A 21,566-nucleotide genomic window follows, 5' to 3' on the forward strand; every position below is an offset into this window, starting at 1 on the left:
TTATCTCTTTGATTATCCGAACTGCCCTAAGTCCCAATTAGTTTGAATAATCGACTCTCTACTGTAATATAAGTACTCCTCTTTTCCTTTGCCCCAGTTATTCTGCTGAATAACCATTCTGAAAACTTTTCTTTATCAAATTAACGTGTTCAGTTCTTTTTATGTGTGTCTCATGTAGCATAGCAATTTGCACTCTAAATTTAAAATAGTTCACTATTCTTTCTGTTTTGTATTTATCTGTGAGACCATTCATATGTAAAGACATTACAGAAAGCATCATTTTCTTATATAGTTATTGTTCCCACCTTTTATGTATAACTACTTTTTGTTACATGTCTAGTTCCAACTTTTATGTTACATGCATGTACTGTTTGACAGCTTGGTCTTTTATACAGTTGTTTCTTGTCATATCCATTTGAGCCTGTGTCACATCTTACAAAACATTTGTTTTATTGAAAGCCCTCACAAAAAAACAAACACCCTCCAGTAGCCCCTAAAACCTATTAATTAACACAGGAAACTATGTACATCGTCACAATTTGAAGTTTAAAATAGGCAGGAATTGAATAATTTATGTAATGTTGCTTAGGTTATATAATATATATAGCAATATACGTGAAGCATGTTTGTAAACATGAACTTGTTAGAACAGTTTGTTTACTTTTATGTAAATATAAATTTGCGTATGTCACAAGTGATAAAAAAATAAGTTTTACCTGCCTAATAAGAACAAAAGTTCTAAACTTATAGCCATACAGACAGACTAGGGTTAACCAAAAAGGAGTGGTCATTCATGTTAAGACACAGGGTACAGTCTGTGCTTTTAGTAAGAGCTGAATCCCTGCTTATCTTGCTGAGCTCTATTTGTGCCTGATGGAGAGTACTTCTTAAATGATCTGAATTAGACAGCTGCATAAGTATACTTTTCGCACTTTATCTAATTGTTCAGTGTTTTTTATTAGCACTGCACTGGTTGTATTTATTTGCTTATCAGTACTGCATTGTTTTTAATTTATTTGTGTAACAGTTCTGCACTAGTTTACTTCACTGTTTTTATTTATTTGTTTGACCGAATTATTTACTTTTCTGTGTCTCCATTTATGTAATTGCTGATATGTGTGGTTAGATTTTTGTATAGTTTGTGGCTTTTGCTGTTGCCCGTCCCTACTGGGTGTTTGTTGTATACTCAGTCCAGAGAGGTAAAACTGGTCAAACAGCTTCTGTGTTATCTCTTTGCCGCAGGGTATGACGTTGGAAGGGTCTTTTATCTGCTGGTATAAAATTATTGCATTTGAGTTGAATCCCTGCTTATCTTGCTGAGCTCCATTTGTGCCTGGCTGAGAGTACTTCTTAAACAATCTGAATTACAGAGCTACATAAGTATATTTTTCACACTTTATCTAATTGTTCAGTGTTTCTTATCAACACTACACTGGTTGCATTTATTTGCTTGTCAGTAATGCATTGTTTTTTATTTGTGTAACAGTTCTGCACTAGTTTACTGCACTGTTATTTATTTATTTGTTTGACTGAATTATTTACTTTTCTGTGTCTCCATTTGTATAATTGCTGATATGTGGTTGAATTTTTGTTTTCTCCCACCCAGTTGTTGTTGTGCTTTTATAGTTTCTGGCTTTTGCTATTGCCCACCCCTCCTGTAAATTTGATAAGGGACACTCTTCCCAGCCCCATCTCATTAACTCATTCTACCTAATACAGAGATAATTAGGGAAGGTCAAACCCCTTAGTTCCTTAACCTTGAATTTTCTTCTGTTCCTTCTGTTTCCCTTTCCACTTTACTAACAAAAAAAAACACTTTATTCAGCTTCTTTTCCTGTATTTGTGTTTTTTCCTCATGCTCCATTACTTCATCTTGCTTTTTCTGCTACTTGCTGCGGCTTGTTCTCTAAAAGTGTTCAATGGCATCTTTTCTGTTGCATTTGTTACTGCTTGTTTATAGCCTGTTTAAATTGTAAGTGTTATTCTAAGCCTCTTAGTTTTGGTTTAAGCACTTGGGCCTTAGGCTAACCCCTTAGCTCTCCCTGGCCTTCTTTCAGCTTCTGAAAAATATAGATGGACAATTTCCTGCAGTTTCTCTTGCCAGTCTGGTTGATATGGGCATGCTGAGAGTGTAGCAACTGCGTTATGTACACAGACAACCAGCTACTACTACCACCACCTAGGAACACAATTTGCGAGAGATGCAATTACATTAGGAACCTAGAGTCCAAGCTTTCTCGCTCACAAGCCAATATATCTGGCATTGAGAAGGTTGTCAACACAATCACTACACCTCAAATACCACCCACACCTACACAACACACACCCACTTATGTGGAGGTCATCAACAAAAACATACCCATACAAAGGAGACCTCTGAGGCAAAAACCTCAGATGTAAAAACACACGCTATCGCCACAGCCCTCCAAACCACATACCATGCATAGTTCACACACCTGTGTCTCACAACCACTAAGGCTTAACCATAAACCTAACATATTAGTCATAGGTGACTGCATTGTGAGACACACAGATGTTCCTCTCACCAGGCTGGATAAGGAGAAAGTCACAGTTAGTTGTCTGTCAGGGGCCAGATTCTGCCATATCACACACGCACTCAGGTCTCTCAACAACAGGTACTGTTATGACTCTGTCATAGTCCATGTTGGTGTGAATGACTTGAGATGTACCTTCCTGGACTATATGAAGAGAGACATGACTGAACTCGCTGAATATGTGTCCCAGGCAGGTATGTCCTTAGCCTTAAGCAACATTCTACTGTCACCCAGAATGATGCCTGAATACAAACATAAAATGATTGACTTTAACAATTGGCTTAGTTTCTGGTGTCATTCCATGGGGATCCAGTACCTGACTGCCTGAGAAGACGTGATCGACAGACCACGATGCTTTGCCAGAGATGGCTTGCATCTGTCACATCTGGGCTTCAGGATTCTGGCAAAGGCTCTTGCCCTCGCCTGTAGTGCCTTTTTTTAGGAAAAGTGATGAGGTTAAACTACCAACATAAAAATTTCAACAAAACACAAATTAAAGGTCATGCTGCTAAACGCTAGGAGTCTAAACATGAAAATGCACTCATTGCATTCATTCCTAACCCTGGAAAATGCTCACATCTGTGCAGTCACAGAAACCTGGTTCAAAGCTGTGGAGCGCACCCCAGCCTTACCTGGTTACTCATCCTATCATAAATTCAGACCTCAAATTGTGGGTAGTAAAGCCAAAGGAGGTGGAGTTTCAATATATATTAAAGATATACACACCTCCAGGCTGGTCAAACAGTGTGACGCAGAGGAAACACTCCAGGTACAGTTAACTATTGACATGACCCTTATACAAATCATAGCTAGCTACCGGCCCCCAAATCTAACCCAAGATGCCCAAACTGCCTATCTAGACCTCTTCGAATCTATCAAGATGCAACCCATTACCCTGATCCTGGGTGACTTTAATTACCCAAACATAGACTGAAAGAACTACTCTTGCCAGAACACAAATGCCCAGAGATTCCTTGATTTTTGTCATTGCAAATGCTTTGGAACAGCTAGTCGATACCCCCACAAGAGGTGATAATATCTTGGACTTGGTATTAACCAACATGAGTAACCACTGCAGCATCCCTGCAGTATCATCCTCCCCTTGTAAGATCCGACCATAAAGGTGTCATGTTCAAAGTCACTATCTCCCCTACCCCCCCCCCCCCTCTAGCTAGGGTCAATCAAAAAAACTTCTCCAAAGCTGATTACAGCCTCCTGAGGGATGGTATAAACAGTTTCACAGCCCCCTCCCCCTCTCTAGGAACTAGCATCAGTATCTAAAACTATACCAAATTACTATACGAACATTTATATTGATGCGTGGAATCAGAAATACCTGACAGGACTAAATATCCTCCACAAGGAAGAGTAAACCTGTCTGGTGGACATCTGCAATAAATAAACTCCATAGCAAAAGAAAAAAATTGCTGTCTAGGACCAAGAAGGAGCAGGTGCCCAATTGGAAGCAATCTCTCCTCAGCCTAAACAAGCAAATAAGAGCACTAGTGAAATCCTCCAAAGCAAACTTCTAGTCCAAATTGGCCACATCTACTAGAGACAATCATAAGGCCTTCTTCGCATATGTCCATAATCTCAAAGGTAGCACCCAAATCTGTTCAGAACTGGTGGTTAAGGACACCACATATACAAATGCTGTAGATATTGCAAACTTGCTGGCTGACAGATTCAGCTACAATTTCACCCCTCTGCCCCCCCCCCCCCCCCCAATCAGTAAATCAGGACATTCTCAGTACCTTCCCCCTTCCCCTTATATCTAAGGATCAGGTCATCACTGCTCTCTCAATGGCAAAAAAATGCAGCCTCCATAGGACCTGATAACATCCCAAGCTGCATTCTACATGAACTCAAGCAGGAATTTGCAGCACCATTAGGTGCCCTATTCAACCAAAGCCTGAGTACCGGTTTTGTCCCAGCTGAGTGGAGGACAGCCACTGTCATCCCTTTACACACAGGTGGAGCATCCACTGATCTGGGAAATTATAGACCCATAAGCCTAACTAGCCTGATCTGCAAGATCATGGAATGGATTATCATGGACCTCATTAAAAAGGACATTGGCAACCTCCAAACACTTGATCCCACACAGTTTGGCTTCGTCAAGGGGAGGTCATGTCTGTTAAATCTGGTTGACTTTTTTAGACAGTTACCAAAGCCATGAATGAGGGGAAGACAGTACACACCACCTACCATGACCTGGCCAAGGCCTTCAACACTATTCCCCACTCGGGCATAATAGATAAACTCGCTCAACTAGGCATCAATCCGTATGTTACCAGATGGGTAGCTAACTGGCTCACTGATAGAACCCACCTAGTCAAAATAGGGGAAGCCCCTTCAAGCAGTAGACCCGTATCGAGTGGCGTACCCCTGGGTTTGGTCTTGGGTCCTCTGTTATTTAGGATATACTTTTCTGAGGTACAGGCCAAAACCAGTGGGCTATGGTTGACCAAGTTTGCAGATGACTGCAAGTTGCAAGCTGCCATCAATTCCTCTGGTGACATGGACATACTTCAAGAGGGTCTTACCCAAACAAATGACTGGTGCCAGGAACATGGCCTCAAGCTGAATACAAAAAAATGCGTCATCATCCCCTTTGGGGAGAGAGATGCCCCCACAAATTATCATATAAATAACAGTGTTCTAAGCATGCAGTCAGTTGTGAGGGATTTGGGCACCCAGATTGATAGCAACCTGACTTTTGACCACCATGTTGCTTCCATTGTATGGAAAGTTTTTTTACTTGGCCCACCTCATAAGTAAGGGTATCTCATCCAGGGACAAGGAGGTCATAACGTCCCTGTATTCTTCCCTTATAAGTCCCATTACTGAGTACAACTCCCCATTCAGCTTGTACCTCGCAAAGCACATACAACAGCTGGAGAGACCACAGAGGTTCCAAACCAGGAGAATCCAGGGTCTCAGTAATCTACCATACACAGATAGGCTAAAAGACCTATCCCTCTACTCTGTTTCATACAGACTCCTCAGAGGTGACCTCTGTCTGGCATACAAGGCGATCTTGGACCCCGCCTTGATGGGACTGCTGCATATCCGCAAGTCAAGCTCCACTCGAGTACACATGCAGCCTCAACCTGGACTGTGACATCAGTAGGACTTGCTGGCGGGACAGATTTGTGTCCCAGAGACTCCACCATCTATGGAATAGACTTCCTGTCCACATCAAGCAGAGTACCTCTTCACACATTTTTAAGCGTAATCTGGATAACTGGATGGAAAATAGAAAATACATCCCTGGAATTCCACCCACCTGTGTCCCTGCTGGACAGGGGCATCGGGTGCTGATTTGTGTATGCATGGGCTAAATTCTTGGCTAGGCTTATAAGGGCCAATAGCCTAGTAACTTCCTATGATCCTGTGGTTTTGTCTAATCTTTATAGCTGTCCCAGCTGAGAAAACACTTGCATGCTTTCGTTAAACACTTGTTCCAATCCATTTCTCTTTATCAGATTATCTTCTAGGGACATGCAAACCAGACACAAAATTACTAAGGATACATTATTTACTGGAGCTTATAATATTCAACATTTTCATTTACTTGCTTTGTGTTAAAACTTATTACTGGATAAAGCCAAGGGCCTTGATCCAGTCATTCCCTTATGCAAACATGAGAAAAGGCATGGTATTTTTTCTTTTGTCATACTCTCTTAACCAGACCCTTCCTGTCTCCTTTTTTTGTAATGTTGTAGTGCCTACATTTCTTAAAACAATCAAGGAAAAAGAGAAAAGAGGAGAGAAAAAGAAAAAAAAGTACCTGTTTAAACTAGTATTCACATTACATTTAAAAATAACTGTACCTTCCAGCTTCTGTGGTACTGCAGAAAATCTAAGGTTTTCCCTACGTGTTCTGTCCTCTAATTCTGTTATTTTTTGAAACATCTGTTCTTGTGCAGTCTCATATTCAGCCAGCCTTTTCTTCATTTAAACCTCTGAGTTTTGTAGTTCTGACACTTTATCTAAATATCTGTTCAAAGCTTCTTCCATTTTCCAGCTTTTTTTTTGTTTGTTTTGATGTACTCCAGTGTTTTGTTTATTTTTAACCATGTCTATGTGCAGCTGCTTTATACTTTCCTGTAGATTACTGGAAGTCATGTCTGAAACTTGCACTGCTTCTTGCTGAACAACACCAGTACTTCTCCCAGTATGTGTTCTTCTAGACCTTTTACAGCTGATTTCCTCCAGGTCCTTTATATTTCTTTCTTCCTGGCATCCAGGCAGTGCACTTACTAGTCAGTTACTGAAATTTACCCAGAATTCCAGGTCCACTGACTTTCAATGCTAAGTTTCTGTTTTCAGACTAGGCGAGCCAGAAATAAGCTGTTAGTCAATGTGCGGATAACTTGGAAGCCCCCAAAGTATGATTCTGCTTTGAGGGTTTCCTAATCCTGGGATGAAGCATCAGTCCATTATTCATGTCATTGTTAGTATCATGTTAAAAGTATGTTAGCCTCTTCAAAATACTTAGAAGAAATGTGACACCAGCTAGCTTTACACAGTGTATCGCAGAATTTTTTTACAGGACATCCTTATACTTTTTGGAAATCTTGGCTAGGCTTAGAAAGGCTCCCTGGGTCATTACCATAGTAACAGTCTATGAATCTATGAATTTTTGCCTTGTATTTAGAGAGCTCAGATAGAACGGTGTGCATAAGATTTTGTTTTAAATGACCAGCATGCATAACTGATGGTGCCACTTCACACTCGGGATGGAACATTTCTGTGGCTGGAGCCTACTCGTAGCACTCTTTAGTAAGCACAAAACCGAGGTATAGGCAGGTCAAACTCAGAAATAATATTTCTGCCCAAGAGAAACTTAACTAGTTTATTAAAAATCTTAACGAGGTTAAGCGCTTTCATCCATTAAATCATAGGACTTCATCAAAACAGTGATAACATAACCTTGCTAGGTTAATATAACAAACTTAAACAGTCATATGTCTAAAATGCTCCCATCAAAACATAAAATTAATCATTTAATTAAACTTTTAAAACCACCAAAATAAATATGTTTTTATAACATTGCCAGCTAAATACATTTGAAAATAAATATTTCAGTAATAAATCACATCCAAAAACTTTTGCCAAACTTCTTTGATCTTACTTTACAAAATGCTGAGGCTGGTGATTTTTTTTTATTTTTTTATTTTTTTTTTACTTAAGAGCATTTTAGACATGTGACTGTTTAGGTTTGTTATATTAACGTAGCATGGTTATGTTATCACTGTTCTGATGAATTCCTATGATTTAATGAATGGAAGAGCTTAGGTTCATAGGTTGGTACTAGGCTATCGGCCCTAGGGCCTATATACAAGCCTAGCCATAACAATTCCCTGGATATTTCTTCCCAAACTATTTACTTCCCTGGAACCCTGTCTAGCAGGGCGACTGACGTGATCCCCGGGGTGAATTTCCTATCTCCCATCCAATCGTCAAGGTTCCTTTTGAAGAGGGTCAAGGAGGCGCTCTGCTTGACATGTATGGGCAGTCTATTCCAGAGTATGGGGAGTCTCTAGTCAGGAACCTATCCCTCCAGCATGTTTTGTTCATTGTGATGAAAAGATTTAGATCCCTGGAGCGTGTGGCTCTGAGGGCTTGGGATTTCTTTAAATGGAGCATGTCCAACAGCTCAGGGTTTGACATGGCCTTGTATGTTAAGCAGCGATCGTCTCTGAGTAGACGATATGCCACAGAGTATAGCTGGAGGTTTTTTAGACGGTCAGCATATGGCATCTGCTTTAGGCCTGTGATTCTTTTAGTGAGGTATTTTTGTGACCTTTCCAGCTGTTGCAGATGTCTTGTGAGGTACATACCAAACGGGGCGTTGTACTCTACAATGGGTCAAATGAGGGATGAGTACAGTGAGACATTGACCTCCTTTTTTCTGGAAGAAAAGCCCTTAGTGATGAGGTGTGCCACATAGAAGGATTTCCTGACTGTTGTTGCGATGTGGTTATCGAAGGTGAGACCACTGTCCACCTGTGTCCCTAAGTCTCTCATCACACTTTCGGTGTTTAGTGTACTGCCATGTATGTGGTAATTCATGGGTACATGTTTTTTCCCAAAGGGCATTAAGCTTGAGCCCATGGCTCTGGCACCAAGTATCTGTTTCTGTAAGGCCCTTTTGTAGAATATCCACATCATTTGGAGATTCAGTAATGGCTCCCAGTTTGCAGTCATCTGCGAACTTTATTAGCCAGAGTCCCTTAGTGTTGGCCAGTACTTCAGAGAAGTAGATGGCAAACAAGAGCAGTCCCAGGACTGAACCCTGAGGTACACCACTTGTCTCTTGTCTGGAGCTGGATTTGGAGTCGGCTACTTTTACAGTCTGGGTTCTGTCAGTAAGCCAGTTGGCAACCCATTGAGTGAAGTAGGGATTTATGCTCAGCTTAGCAAGTTTATCTATGATTCCAGAGTGGGGGATGGTGTTGAAGGCCTTGGCGAGGTCCAGATAGGCTGTGTGGACCAGCTTTCCCTCATCCACAGCTTTGGAGACCGATTCAAAGAAGTCAATCAGGTTCAGGAGACAAGATCGGCCTTTCACAAACCCAAACTGGGTGGGGTCCAGTGTTTGAAGGTTGCCAATGTCTTTGTTTATAAGTTCCATGATAATGCATTCCATGCCCTTGCAGATCAAGCCTGTCAGACTGATGGGACGGTAGTTCCCGGGATCCAAGGTGGATCCCCCCTTGTGGAGTGGGATAACTGTAGCTGTGCGCCACTCAGTGGGCACGAAGCCTGAGGTGAGGCTATGATTAAACATGACACTTAGGTGAGGTGCCAGTTCATTTTGTAGTTCATGTAGTACACAGCCCGGGATGTCATCTGCTCCCATGGATGCTGTATTCTTAGCTTTGGAGAGTGCAGTTTCTACCTGTATAGCCATGATTACCAGAATTTGGCAATCTTTTGGTATTGAGATGGGCCCTTTAGGGGGTGAGAGGGGGGTGAAGTTGGCACTAAATCGATCTGCCAGGATATTGGCAGTATTCTTGGGATCAGTATATTTAATGCCATTCTGTTGTAGCTCAGAGCATATCTGAGCATTGCCATTTAGATTCTTGACATAACTATAGAATGCCTTGTGGTTGTCTTTGGAATCTTTGGCAATTTTATGAGGGATCTCAGCTTCTTACTGAGGCTGTTGAGGAAGTTTTTTGCATCCTGGGATTTTCCTCTTTTCTGCAACAGTTGTTTTCTTCCGTTGTATAGTTTGTTTATGGCAGAGGATCACCAGATTGGCTTCCTTTATTCGGAGGAGAGTGACTTGGTTCTATTTGGGATGTTACAATTCATGCACGAGTGGATGTGCTCTTACAGTGCCTTAGTGTAGGGTTCAGCAGTCGAACTTTAAGTCTGCATGGGTGTCATGAAGTTTGTCACTTCTGACTTGAGTAACATGAAGTTGGCTTTGGAGAAGTTTGTTACGGAGGTTTCCTTACTGGGGAGTGGGGGTGGGATGTGGATGTCAAGGGTGATTTACTTATGGTCAGACCAGACCAATGAGGGGGTGACCACTGGTGTGGAGCATCTATCTCCCATGTTGGTAATGACCAGGTCTAGGATATTCGAGCCCCTGGTGGGACAATGGATTAGTTGATCCAGGGCGTTGGAATTTATGAATTCCAAGAACCGTTGGGCAAAGGTGTTGGTACACGAGTAGTTTTCCCAGTTAATGGCAGAGTAGTTGAAATCACCCAGTATTAGGGTGTTTGTTTGTATCTTAATATTTTCCAGTATATTTAGAAAGGTGTAGTGAGAATCTTGGGGCATGGTGGGGGATCTGTAGCAAGCTACAATTTGGATTGCAGTCTTACCTAGTCTTAGTTGCACCTGGAGAATTTCAGATGCATTGTGTTGGGCAACTAGCCTGGAGGTGTGAATATCCTTGGTGAATATGGACACTCTTCCACCTTCAGTGTTTTGGTCTTGGTTTGGTGGCCGAAAAGTGTGATAAGGGTTGTAGCCTGGTATTTCAGGGGTGCTCTCTGGAGCCTTGAACCAAGTCTCAGTTACTGCACAGATATAGATGTTCTCAATTTTTAGGAGTGCCTCGAGAGAGTGCATTTTGAGGTTTAGACTTCTAGCATTGAGTAGCATTACCTTCAGATTTTGCATGCTTGTATCTGTTACGGTGGTGGTTTTGTCTTTTGAACCTTCCCTAAAAAAGGCATTATAGGGGTGGCAAGAGCTTTAGCCAGTAACCTGAATCCCAGGGGTGACAGGTGCAGACCTTCTCTGGCAAAGTATTGTGGTTTGTCTCGTCCCAGGCAGACAGATACTGGATCCCCTTTGAATGACACCAGAAGCTTAGCCAATTGTTAAAGTCAGTCATTTTGTCCTTATACTGTGGTATCATTCTGGGCGAAGGCAGGATGCTACTCAGGGCTAGGGTCATACCTGCCTGGGCTACATGATCCGAGAGCTCTTCCATATCTCTTTTCATGTAGTTCAGGGAGGTATGTCTCAAGTCATTCACTCCAACATGGACAATGACAAGAGTCATATTTGTACTTGTTGTGGAGTGACTTGAGTGCATGCGTTATGTGGCAGATCCTGGCACCTGACAGGCAGCTGACTGGAATTTTCTCCTTGTTCAGCCTGGTGAGTGGGACATCAGTGTGCCTGATTATAGAGTCACCTATGACTAAAGTGTTAGGTACGTTGTCTTGCCTTAGGGGTTGTTGTTGGGTGGCACACTGGTGTTGTGAGCTGTGTGTCACTTTGGTTTTGACTGGTGTTTGTTTGTGTTTCAGCTTCGGAGGTCCTTGTTGCTTGGGCAGGTTAATGTTAAGGGCCTCCGCATATGTCGGTTTAGTGTTGCTATGTGTGGGTGTTGATGGTGTGGGTTTTGAAGGGCTATGTGTTGCTTGAGGTGTAGTGCAGATGTTAACCTTCTCCTCTTGACTGTCTAGCACAATCTTTGCTGGAGAGAGCTTTGCTTCCAGTTTGGCTCTGTAAGTGCATCTCTCGCAGGTTGTAATGTTGGGTGGTAGGAGGAGAGGGTTGTCTGTGTACATGAGGCAGTTGCTGCATTGCCCCAGTATGCCCAGATTCACCAGGTGGACAGGAGAAATCACCGGAAGCTGAGCCTTGGACATATCTGTTTAGGTGCTTTTTTGTAAAGTACAAAAGCTGTTTTCTCTTACCTTTGCAAGGTACTTTGCAGTTATAGGCTGTTTCTCGCCTACGATTAATTTCTCCTTATTAACAAGGAGAGTTGAGTACTTGTATCAGTTTAAGGCTTCCTAGTGCTTTCCAGCAGGTTATAGAGCAAATGCTAGTCACAGGGGTTCAGATTTTAGTGCTACTGAGAAACCAGCTACTTCTAAGGGAGTATTTGAAGAGCAGACTTTCTGGCATCTGGAATAGTTTAAACCTAGTCCAGCAGTGCTGCACGATGTGAAAAATGCGCAATCACGCACATTTTTAAGCCAGAAAGTTGAAAAGGATAGCAATCAGCCCAAAATGGCTAAAATTACAATTTCTGCACTGGAAACCACTCCTCTAGTGTCAGACGGGCAGTACAATGCTCACCACTCCCACTGGTAAGCAGTAGGACTTCCCTCTACCACAGCAAGGTCTGGATAGCTCTGAACACAGAAAATAAAGTCCTGAAACCAGCAAAGCCTGGGGCCTGGACTATACAAGCTAAGAAAGGCGGGAAACGAGCAAACAAGATAGTATTTTTTTTCTTCGTTAAAACAGGCTAAACAATGCAATAATACACTAAACAAACACAGAAAAGGCTAATGCACTTGAGTGTGTAGCCCTAAACAGTAAATACAATCAAAACTCTACAAAATTAGCAATTTAAAACCTTTTAAATGAAGCAAGGCAAGTGCACAACTGAAAAACAATTTAAGAGGCTACTAGTAATAAAGTAGAATAAGTAGCTAGTCTACATATATAGAAAAGTCTGTACTTACAGAAAAGCAGCTTAAACACACTAAAACAATTCAGATGCAGTGCAACCTAGAGCACTTGAGTTGTAGCAATATTAAGGCAAATATAGTTTTAATAAATGCACTAAAATATACGCTATATTTCCAAAATTTTTGAGAAGCACAAGCAACAGAAGGATATTCAGACAATTTTTTTTTAAAGAAAGGGAGAAAGGAGGGACAGAAGGAAAGAAACTAAGTGGGTTGGCCTTCTCAGATGTTCTCTCTGTATTAGGTAGAATGAGCTTATGACACTAGAGTGGGAGGACTGTCCAAGATCAAGTTTAGAGTAGGGGCGGGCAACTGCAAGGCCAGCAAGTATAAAGACAAGATGCCAGTAGGGAGGGAGGGTGGAAAACCACAACAGAAATGTTTATCACAAGTGAGCCAATAGCTATGAAATACAGTACAAGTATGCATTTTACAGTAACATTGGGATAAATATCTAGAATATGCAATAACTACTACAAATAAGCAAAAAAAGGCTACTTATTGCTGTATATCACAGATCAGCTGCTCCTCCTCAGATAGCTCTGTGTGTAATGGCTAAAACACTCAAGTTAACTTCTTAACAAAAAGTTGAAACCTGAAACAACGTTAAAAAAAAGCCCAAAAGAACCAGTGAGGTGCTTTCTCCAAGCCGTAGCCCTGGCAACCCAACTAGACAATGACCATAAACACTAAACTCTCACTGAAGTGGGGGATGGTCTTTGCTAACTAAGGTGGCTTGGACAATGAGCTCAGAAAACAGCCTGTAACAAACATCTAGGCCCACAACACAATCAGGAATATGCAGAATATTACAGCTACGACCTAAACTATTTTAGGCTTAATCTTGTTAAGATTTTTAATAAGTTAGTTTGTTTCTCTTGGGCATAAATATTAATTCTGGGTTCGACCTTCCTATACCTTGGTTTTGTGTTTACTAGAGGCTTGGCTGTCCACTGCAGGAGTCGGTCATCTTTTGACAGGATAGCTGCTGTCTCTTACTGCTTTTTTTTTTTTTTTTTACAAGATCTTATGCTATAAGGCTTTTGTTTCTGGACCTCTATCCCCTTCCTTTGTGGTGTTTCCTGTAGCTCCTCAGCTCTGTGTGCATGAATTTTCTATGTATCAGAGCACTTAGATTTATAATTTTATGTTCTTATCACTTTATCTCATCCAAGTGACATCTGTTTTGAGAAGTTAGAGAACTGTGGGGGGGTCCAATGAGGTGTACACCTCTTAACCCGGGCATAAGGATGCAGAAAAGGTCCAGAGGAGCTGTGGAATATGAGAAGTTTTGAAGCTGCATATAAGAAGGCATGATAATAATATCTTGTTTATCTGCTTAGTATGGAGGAGCCTGTTGAGATCATCAGATATGCAGCCAGATTCACAATCTCTGTGATGCACTTGTGTAAAGGTTTTAATCAAGCTATAATGCTGTATCTGAGTTGCAAGCAGCAATTTACAAAGAATACTTCAAACTGAGTCCTCCTGTATAATTAATTCTCTGGTTTGGTGACTTAAGCTAATCCACAAGGTCACTTGGCACATATCTGCCTTGCTGAGCAAGTTGTTCTCCCATTAACAGCTTGGCAGCATAGCAATGTCAGGCTCGGAATGTGAGCTACCTAGGATCTTGTCATTTTCCGGGGTAAGCAAATTCATTTAGAAATGCAAATAAAATGAAACATTGAGTATCCGACTCAATGTAGCTCCAGTGAGTAACTTCAGTATTGCATTATTATGCTGTTCTATGAATTCTGCCCAAAAGTGTTGCTGTATATTGGAAATTTCAACATGCATCTCAGCCTCTGGAATCAGGCCTTTGGCTTAGTGTTACATTAATCTATTTTTGAATCACTCCATTTAGCTAGTTAAAATGGTAATTACAAGTTGCTTAAGCTTATCTCAAAATTTTTTTTGACTTATTGTTGGTAGTTTTACATTGAGTTAGGTGCAACTCTGCTTTGGTGGCTAATTGCAGGATTTTTTGAATCCATCCATGGTGCGTCTGTCTACAGGAACTAGAACCACTCAGTATTAAAGGCAGTACTAATTTTTGTAGGTGATCTAAGCTCTCCAACTACAAACTTGGAAACCTACACCACCACTAGTGTACAATAACAGAGGTTCCTGGACTTTGGCAATACAAATGCTTTGGAACAATTAGTCACTCACTAGGGGAATAACATCTTGGAGCTTGTCCTTGCTAATATTGGAGCATCTTGCACCATCTATTGCATATCTTCATCACTTGTTAAGTTTGACAGTAAAGCAGTCCCTTTTTAAAATAAAACTGAAACCAGAGATCCCTTCTACCCAAGGGACCTTTGGAAATTTCTTTAAGACAAACTACGTACACCTAAGTGATACATTGGCAAGCTTCAAATCTCCACCAAACCCATTTAACTCCACTGAATATGCAGAAACGTGCACCACCACACTATACCAGCATGCAGACAGCTGCATAGATGTAGATGTATGATGTAGGAATAAGTGCAGGGAAAACCCCCAAAGCAAGCCCATGTGGTGGAACTGTAATATCAACAAGCTTTATAATAAAAAGAAAATTATTTTAGCTAAAAGTAAGAAGTAGTTATTTATTTATTTAACATTTGTTTAGAGGGAAAGTCCAACTTGGAACAAAGGCAATTTTCAGCGGAGGGCCCGGGGAGAAACGGTCCAGACACATTTCTTTGTAACATGGGAGGAAACTGGAGTACCCAGAGGAAACCCCTCGAATGCAGGGAGGACATGCAGACTCCACACAGAAGGCACCCCAGCCGAGAATTGAACTAAAGAACCTCTTGCTATGAGGCAACAGCGCTACCGCTGCACCACTGCACTGTCCAATCCAGCACCTTAGACCGTTTCGCCACACTACCTCCAAGTTCATTAATTCCCAGAATATTGAAGCCCTTGTCACCAAAATAAACAACTCATAAGCTTAATAAAATCCACCAAAGCCACGTTTGATGGTAAAATAGCTAACCAAATCAAAGATGATCACAAAGCTTTTTTTTTTTAGTTATTTTTATAATCTCAAAAGTACAGCAAAGCAATGTGCTGAGCTGATTGTGAACAATGTCACCTACAGTGAGGCTGAAGATTTAAAGGACCTACTGGCTGATAAATTTAGCTCTGACTTTACCCCTCTCTCTCTTCCATCTGTCCATCAAGATATACGTGAAACTGGTTTGTCTCCACACAAGACCAAGTCCTAAAATCCTGTGAAAACCTAAAAATGCTGCATTGATGCGTCCTAACAATATCCCTGGATGCATCTTAAATAGCATGAAGCATGTTTTAGCCACATCCCAAACAACACTTCAATCATCCACCATACAAGTTTTGTACCAAGTGAATGGAGAACAGCTACAGTCACTCCCCTGCATAATGGAGGACCTACCACAGACCCAGGCAATTGCAGACACAAGTCTGATCGGTATCATATGAAAAGCCGTGGAAAAAAAAAGACTTACCATGGAATTAATCAGTCACAGGGAACCTCCAAACACTGGACCTGTCTCAGTTTGGATTTGTCAAGGGCAGGTCATGCTTAGCCAACCTTGTGGATTTTTTTTTTTTTTTTTAAAGATCACCAAAGCAATGAATGAAGGCATAGTGATACTCACCGCATACCTCGACCTGGCCAAAGCTTTAGACACAATTCCCCACTCAGGCATAGTAGCAAAGCTAAATAAAGTGGAAACAAGCACCTGTGTCACCCTATGGATTGACAACTGGCTCACAGGTAGGATGCAGATCCTCAAAATAGGGGAAGTTATCTCCACAAAGAGACCAGTCACCAGTGGAGTCCCCAAGGGTGCTGTCCTGGGATCTCTCCCGTTTGCCATCTACATTTCTAAAGTAAAAGCCAATGCTAAAGGGCTTTGGCTGACTAAGATTGTAGATGACTGCAAGCTACGAGAAGTCATTGAATCCCAAAATGACTTAGCTGTCCTGCAGGAAGGTTTGTCCCAAATAAATGACTGGTGCCAAAATCATGGACTGAAACTAAATGCCAGAAAATGCATTATTTTATCTTTTGGTAAGTCATCTACCCCATGGAACTACCACATTGCCAATATGCCCCTAAGCGTTGACTCAGTTTGGGTTTTGGGAACTTGTGTAGAGAGTGACCTAACTTTGGACCAGTATGCATCTGTTATTGTAAGAAAGTCATTCTGTATTACATAGCTTATAAACAAAGGGATTGTGTCTAGATCTAGGAATGTCATTGTACCTATTTACTCAGCCCTTCTTAAACTAGTCATTGAACATCATGCCCCCTTTGACATGCATCTGTCCAGACACATGCAACAACTGGAATGCCCACAGAGATACCTTACCAAAAGGATACAAGGCTTAAACAATATGTTCTACATGGACCGACTCAAAGCCCTGTCACTATACTAGGTATCCTACAGATTGCTAAGAGCTGACCTGTGTCTGGCATGCAAAGCATTCTCCGACCCATTACTGATGGACCTACTGCACATCAGCAAGTCAAATAGTATCAGCAATACTCAGTCTAGGGATCTAAACTTCTTCTGCAACATCAGCAAAACAGTTTGGAGGGACAGGTATATCTCACATAGTATACAGCTGTTGTAGAACAGACTCCCAGTCCACATAAAACAGAGTTCATCCGTGTCCGTATTCAAGTGTAACTTAGATCTATGAATGGGAAACAGAAAATTTACCCCAGGACCGCCTTCTGTAATGGACAGATGCAGCTCCAAAATGCTTTATCCCATGCACGGGTCCCCTCAAATTTTCTCTGGTATGATTGGTATGATTCCAGTTATTCTCATTAGCGGTAATATATAATTATCAACCATGGGACAGTCTATAACCAAATGGGATGGGTTATTTCAAGCACAAAAAGGGAGACTGTCCAAACTTAAAATGACCGAAAAGGGCTGCTAGCCCAGTACTTACCTATAAAGTTATGAACCTATATATCATTCGTTTTAGTAGCATACACAAGGCATGAAAACAGAAAAAATAATTCATAAAATCTTAAAAAGAATTTTAAGAAAATGCTTATGACTACATTGTTTGCAAGAAAAGTAGTGGTTTGTGATAGGAAATTGTTGTGAACATCAGCTCATTATATTGAATGTATGCATGAACTTAACATTGCATGTATGTTTTATTAACTGAATGTTCCTGATCAGCAGTTCACATTTATACATTTTACAGAATAGACTGAATTGTCGTAGAAGTACAGTGCTACCGGTTCAGTAGAATAAGTCATACACACTGGTGTAGCAGTGCAGTGTGCTTTGGGATGTTGAGCAGTTTCAGACTTTTCTTAACTTGCCACAGTTTTATCTAGCATACATGAACGTTTGTCCGTTTTTCACTGAAGACCTAGAAGGAAAATATTGAGTGAGTATGGGATGTATGCATTAGGTACATTAATACAAGAATGGTCTTTTATTCTACAAAGAGTTGCAGCAAAATTTACCTCTTGCAGTAAACATGATGTCCTCCTTAAAGTTGGCCTGTATCTCCTAAGTACTGTTTACATGCTAGATTCAGAAGCGACACCCGATTAGTAAAGTGTTTTTGTGTAAGTGGTGTTTGTTTAGGCAGTTGATGCCCACAAGTTTTAGTGTTGAGGTGATGGCCAGTATCTGTATTTCCTTTTTATTTTCAGGTATTTTTTAAATGTTTTTATTATGAGTAAATGTTTTACTCAGTTGTAGTTGTCTGATATGTTGGACACAGTTTGTTCGATAGACTAAGAGTATGACTTTAAGGCGGCTGCTGTGTATTTAATCAGACTGTTTCTGCAAAACCTATTCCGTCATGGCCAGAGGACTTGAAATGAAACTTCACCAGGAAAGAAAAGTAAAAAGAGAATAAATACATTTTCTTTGTTTAGGTGGGTCCTGTACCCTCTTAACCATTTGCCTGTTGTGTGATTCTGAGAAAGTCACTAGGTAGATAATGCTATTGGGTTGAAAATAGTCCATGTGGATCGGTGCTCTACCCCATTTAACGCATATAAATACGTAAACAAATATATAAATAATACAAACTCTGAAGGTGCTACACCTCAAGGAAAATTTTTCAGAAGCTTCAGAGAAATGCCTTTTTAGTTACGCTGTTGCAGATATCATCTGTGATCAGCCTTGGAATTCCTTCTTTGTTTTTCTCACCCAAAACATTTTAGTTTTAGGTACATTTAGAAGCGATGTGCTTGTGGATCTGAGTTCATGAAGGGAATTCAAGTTGTTTTTTTGCTTGCAGTAATGTTTGAGTGGAGATTTGTTGAATAAAATCTGTTCTTGCTGTAAGACTCACTCAGCCATGGTGAAGAATATTGTGGTGCGATGTATAGACCTAGGATTACATGTCTTTTTTACAAGTAGCAGTGTGCTAGACTGTTGTAAACAATAATATTTTTTTTCTCCTGGAAGGTCTTTGCACTCTCCACCATGCCGTGGCAGACCCCCACCACCCCTTTTTAGTAATCAGTTCTGAGGCCACCGTATCTTGGAGAGCAGAGTACTGTAACTTCAAAGTGTTGGTCATTTGTACAGTCCACTGCAACTTATCAGGATATGCAGGGTTAGCCATTCACCATATGAATCCTGGACTGAAGAAACTCAGCTGCAGAGTTTGCAGTTTGGTAATTCCCTTCCCATTGATGTACTTTATTTATTTGCTTTTATTACTAGACCTTTAGAGTGACTTTCAATTATTCTTGTATGTCTGTCACAGTTAGTTAAGGAAAAGTTATGGCTAAACATTCTGCAGCAGCAGTGCAGTTAACCTGTATGCTCTGGGAACAGTGTTCTTGGAAGTCTTTAGCATTTCTAGGGTATGGTGCAAGGACGAATCTAGGGGTCTCCTGACTTTTTGTTTCGGAGTAGATGCCATCTCATTAATGGTGATGTCATGGACTAGACCATGATTGAAACAGAGTTGAATGTACATAACTGTAAGGAGTGGCTGGTCAGATCTGAGATGCATAGCAGTGCGGGCTGCATTCAGAAACAGATGACTGTATGTCCTTCCTGATATGAAATGTCTTTGTCTTGATAGTAAAAGATTTCTGGAAAGTGAATTGTGTTAATGTGAAGTAACTGCCAGTGTATGTATGTTCTTGTGTCGCAGTTGGTGTCACAGATCTGGATTTTGGAATTAGCTGCAGACGTATATGGTATAGCAGCCCAATGTGTAATTAAACAGGGCCAAAACTCTGTATCTTGTTGATAGTAATTTTGTTCTGCAGATTGTTATATTAGTTGAGGTATGTGGTTAGGGGCACAGCCCTCTACTGGACAAAAATATATATATATATATATATATATATATATTCTACCTCACCAAAAAAAAAAAAATTAGATTGTTAAAATATGGATTTTTTTGGTCAACTTTCATAGCTCTAAGCCCAAGCTTCTTATGGATGTTTTTATTATATACTTCACACAATTGTTTAATTTTACCACATTTTCTAGTCATGAACCTGTTTGATGTCACAGATCATCTCAGTATCCGAAACATCAGAGGTAAAAACTTTTACCTAGGTCGACTGGTTTTGGCATAGTCCGGTACTGGCAAAATGTGAGGGTAGTTCTCAAAATTATTATAGTTTTGTCCATTAAAGTGGTCATTTAACATGTAAGTAAAATTGGATAAAGGCATACAGTTGTCCAATTAATGTCAAGTTTAAATCTGTGAGCAAACAGATACAGTAATGCATTACTTGTATTTGTATGCTGACTAACATGCACCATATTTACAGATTGTAATAAAATATTTTGATTAGTACCTCAGGAAATATTTAAAAAATATGATGGCATATAAGACCATTGAACTGGATGCTAAATGCTTTCATGTCTGTAATGCTTGTGTGCTGGATGACATAAAGATTAGCTGCAATGTCCTGCCCTCAAGAAACACTTTAATTGGTGTTTATGTTAAATACTAAAGAGAGCATGTGTTTTCAGACTTTTAAGGTGTAATGCACAATGTAATAAATAAATTGTTCTTTCTTTTGCACTAGAGAACATCAAGACTTGGCTTGAATGCTGCTATGCTGGTGCAGAAAAGGTCTTTAGGTTCCTTGAATGCTGCTTCCTATAGCAGGTAAGAAACAATAATTAAAGGTGAAAAGAACTCTACACCACCACTATCCTTCTGCCTATATTGTGATAAAATACATTTTTGAAAATTTCGTAGTTGCAACCTGTAATTGATCAAAAAATAGTATACCATTGAAAGCAATGCTGAGTTTTGTAGGGAGTGAACTTTCTTATCCTGCAGTTTTTTCCTCACTGCAGAGAAAGGCTTCCTGACTTTTAGAACTTCATGTGGAATGTCTGTAAAGATGGATAGCTTTACCATAGCTGTGCTGCTTTATTGCCTAAAGTAAAGTTGTTTTTATTTTCGGCTTTTCCCGGTTAGGGGTCGCCACAGCGGAACTCCAGTCCGCTAATGATTGGCAGTAGATTTTTATGGTGCCTAGTTGCCAGCCCGATGCCCAACCTTCAGCGAAGGCACGCCCATTCACGCATGTCTTTCGGAGGCCACTTGTAATGGTGAAAAATACATAATTTTCTACTGGGATACGCCCTCTGTAATTATCATCCTTTACTAGACTTTCTCTGTTTATGCATACTTGCTTCCTTATTGTACAAGGTCTTGTTATATATCATTGCCTTTTAATAACTTCCAATGTACTAATCAGAAACTGGAACTTACTTGTAACAAAATTGCCAAGTTTGCTGCAAGTGTCAGTACTGAAAGAGGAGAAATTGCACTCTGCTGCTGATTTGTGGTCATGTATCTTTGTTAACATACCATTTCCACAGCTTTCCATTGTTTCTGTGTTTTGCTTTCTGTTTGGAGTGCATTGCTGGTGGTTGCAACACTGCTTCAAGCTCTCTCTGCACTTGTTTGTGATATGTATATATAGATATATAAATAAATATAGCTATAGATATATCTATGAGTCTACTTCACATACCCAAAATACCAGATAACCAAGCCGAGAACGCCAAAACTTTAAATAAACGAATGA

General features: G+C 40.5%; 1 protein-coding gene across 1 annotated transcript in view; it reads left to right on the forward strand.

Annotated features, from left to right (window-relative positions):
* DCAF4 (DDB1 and CUL4 associated factor 4) overlaps positions 1–21,566 on the forward strand; it is a 693,896-nt gene that overhangs the window by 267,218 nt on the left and 405,112 nt on the right. The window contains exon 5 of the mRNA XM_044074668.1: positions 20,550–20,632. Coding sequence (XP_043930603.1) covers positions 20,550–20,632 — 83 coding nt within the window. The remainder of the gene's footprint in view (positions 1–20,549; positions 20,633–21,566) is intronic.

The sequence above is a fragment of the Protopterus annectens genome, chromosome 6.part0, assembly GCF_019279795.1.
Source record: "Protopterus annectens isolate FY-2018-M chromosome 6.part0, PAN1.0, whole genome shotgun sequence".
Taxonomy (NCBI): Eukaryota; Metazoa; Chordata; order Ceratodontiformes; family Protopteridae; genus Protopterus; species Protopterus annectens.